General features: G+C 47.0%; 1 protein-coding gene across 1 annotated transcript in view; it reads left to right on the top strand.

The window, feature by feature from the left end:
- Nucleotides 1–1,210, top strand: part of PI4KA (phosphatidylinositol 4-kinase alpha) — a 170,336-nt gene that overhangs the window by 40,556 nt on the left and 128,570 nt on the right. The window contains exon 4 of the mRNA XM_007955458.1: nt 874–962. Coding sequence (XP_007953649.1) covers nt 874–962 — 89 coding nt within the window. The remainder of the gene's footprint in view (nt 1–873; nt 963–1,210) is intronic.

The raw sequence follows: 1,210 nt of genomic DNA, 5'->3' as shown, positions 1-1,210 counted from the left end.
TTGCAGGGATTGACCACGTGTTGTTTGTCCATTTGTCAGTTGATGGACATTTGAGTGGTTTCCCCCTTTTGACTGTTCAGCACTGTTATAAATACTCATGATGTTTTCATTTCTCTTGGGTATGTACCTAGGAGTGGAATCTCTGCATCATATGGTAATTTGGGGTTTAATTGTTTGAAGAACCGTTAGCCTGTTGTCCAAACTAGGTGTATCATTTTACATGCCTGCCATCGTTCACGAGGATCCCAATTTACGCACATTCCCTACAACACTTTCTGTTGTTTGTTGGACTCTGATTCTGGCCTTCTGAATAGGTGTCAATTGATATCGTTGTGTTTTTTTTATTTTTTTCAGTTGTGATTTGGGTGAGAGTTTACAGAGCAAATTCACTTTCCGTACAGCAGTTCATACACATTTTGTCTCATGACATTGACTGCAGTCCCCACCATGTAACAGCTCTGTTCCCACTTCCTTCCTGTGGCTATCTCTTCCCTATGGCCTTTCCTGTGCACTCCTGGCTTCTGAGCTGTCTCCCTGTGCAAGCACTGCCCTTCTGTTCTCCTACAGTTGTTCACTCCAAGGAGTGTATCTACCTCATGTAAATGTTCACCCCATATGCTTATTGTTTGGCTGGAAGCCATGCGAGTGGGTTCAATTCCAAATGTGAAGGACAACTGGGGCCATAGACTCAGGGGTCTCACCAGGCTCTATCAGACCAGCAAACCTGGTCTCTTCTGTGATTTGGAGTTTTGGTCCACATCGTTCACCAACTCTGTCCAGGATCTCCTGCACCGATCGCCCTTTGAGTGGTTGATGGGACCTGACCCAGCATCCCATTTCTTATGGTCTGCTTTATGTCTTTCCCTCTTCCAGGCACCCTCCCTGTTGCAGAGAACTTCAGTTTCTGCTTGGTGACGTTGCTGTCTGACGTGGCGTACAGGGACCCTTCCCTCAGAGATGAGGTGAGGAGTGCTGGCCCGGCGGGATTCTTGATAGCAGGACAAGAGTCCCACAGTGATGGGAAAGTGAAAAAAAAAGACGTGTGACTGGACTGTGTTGATTTCTTCCACATTGTTTATGGCAGATCTGAGGAATGGGTACTATTTGCTTAGAGAACTTTCCAGGTCCCCAGCTGGTTTCCCTGAGACCCTGTGAGTTGGCAGCAAAAGGCAGAGCAGCTCATTTTCCAACCCGAGGTTGGGGAGTGGAG

Source organism: Orycteropus afer, unplaced genomic scaffold, assembly GCF_000298275.1.
Source record: "Orycteropus afer afer isolate SDZICR_OR568_19922 unplaced genomic scaffold, OryAfe1.0 scaffold00502, whole genome shotgun sequence".
In the NCBI taxonomy this organism is placed as follows: domain Eukaryota; kingdom Metazoa; phylum Chordata; class Mammalia; order Tubulidentata; family Orycteropodidae; genus Orycteropus; species Orycteropus afer.
Note: the sequence above shows the minus strand (reverse complement) of the source record. Positions and strands in the feature narration are given on the sequence as shown.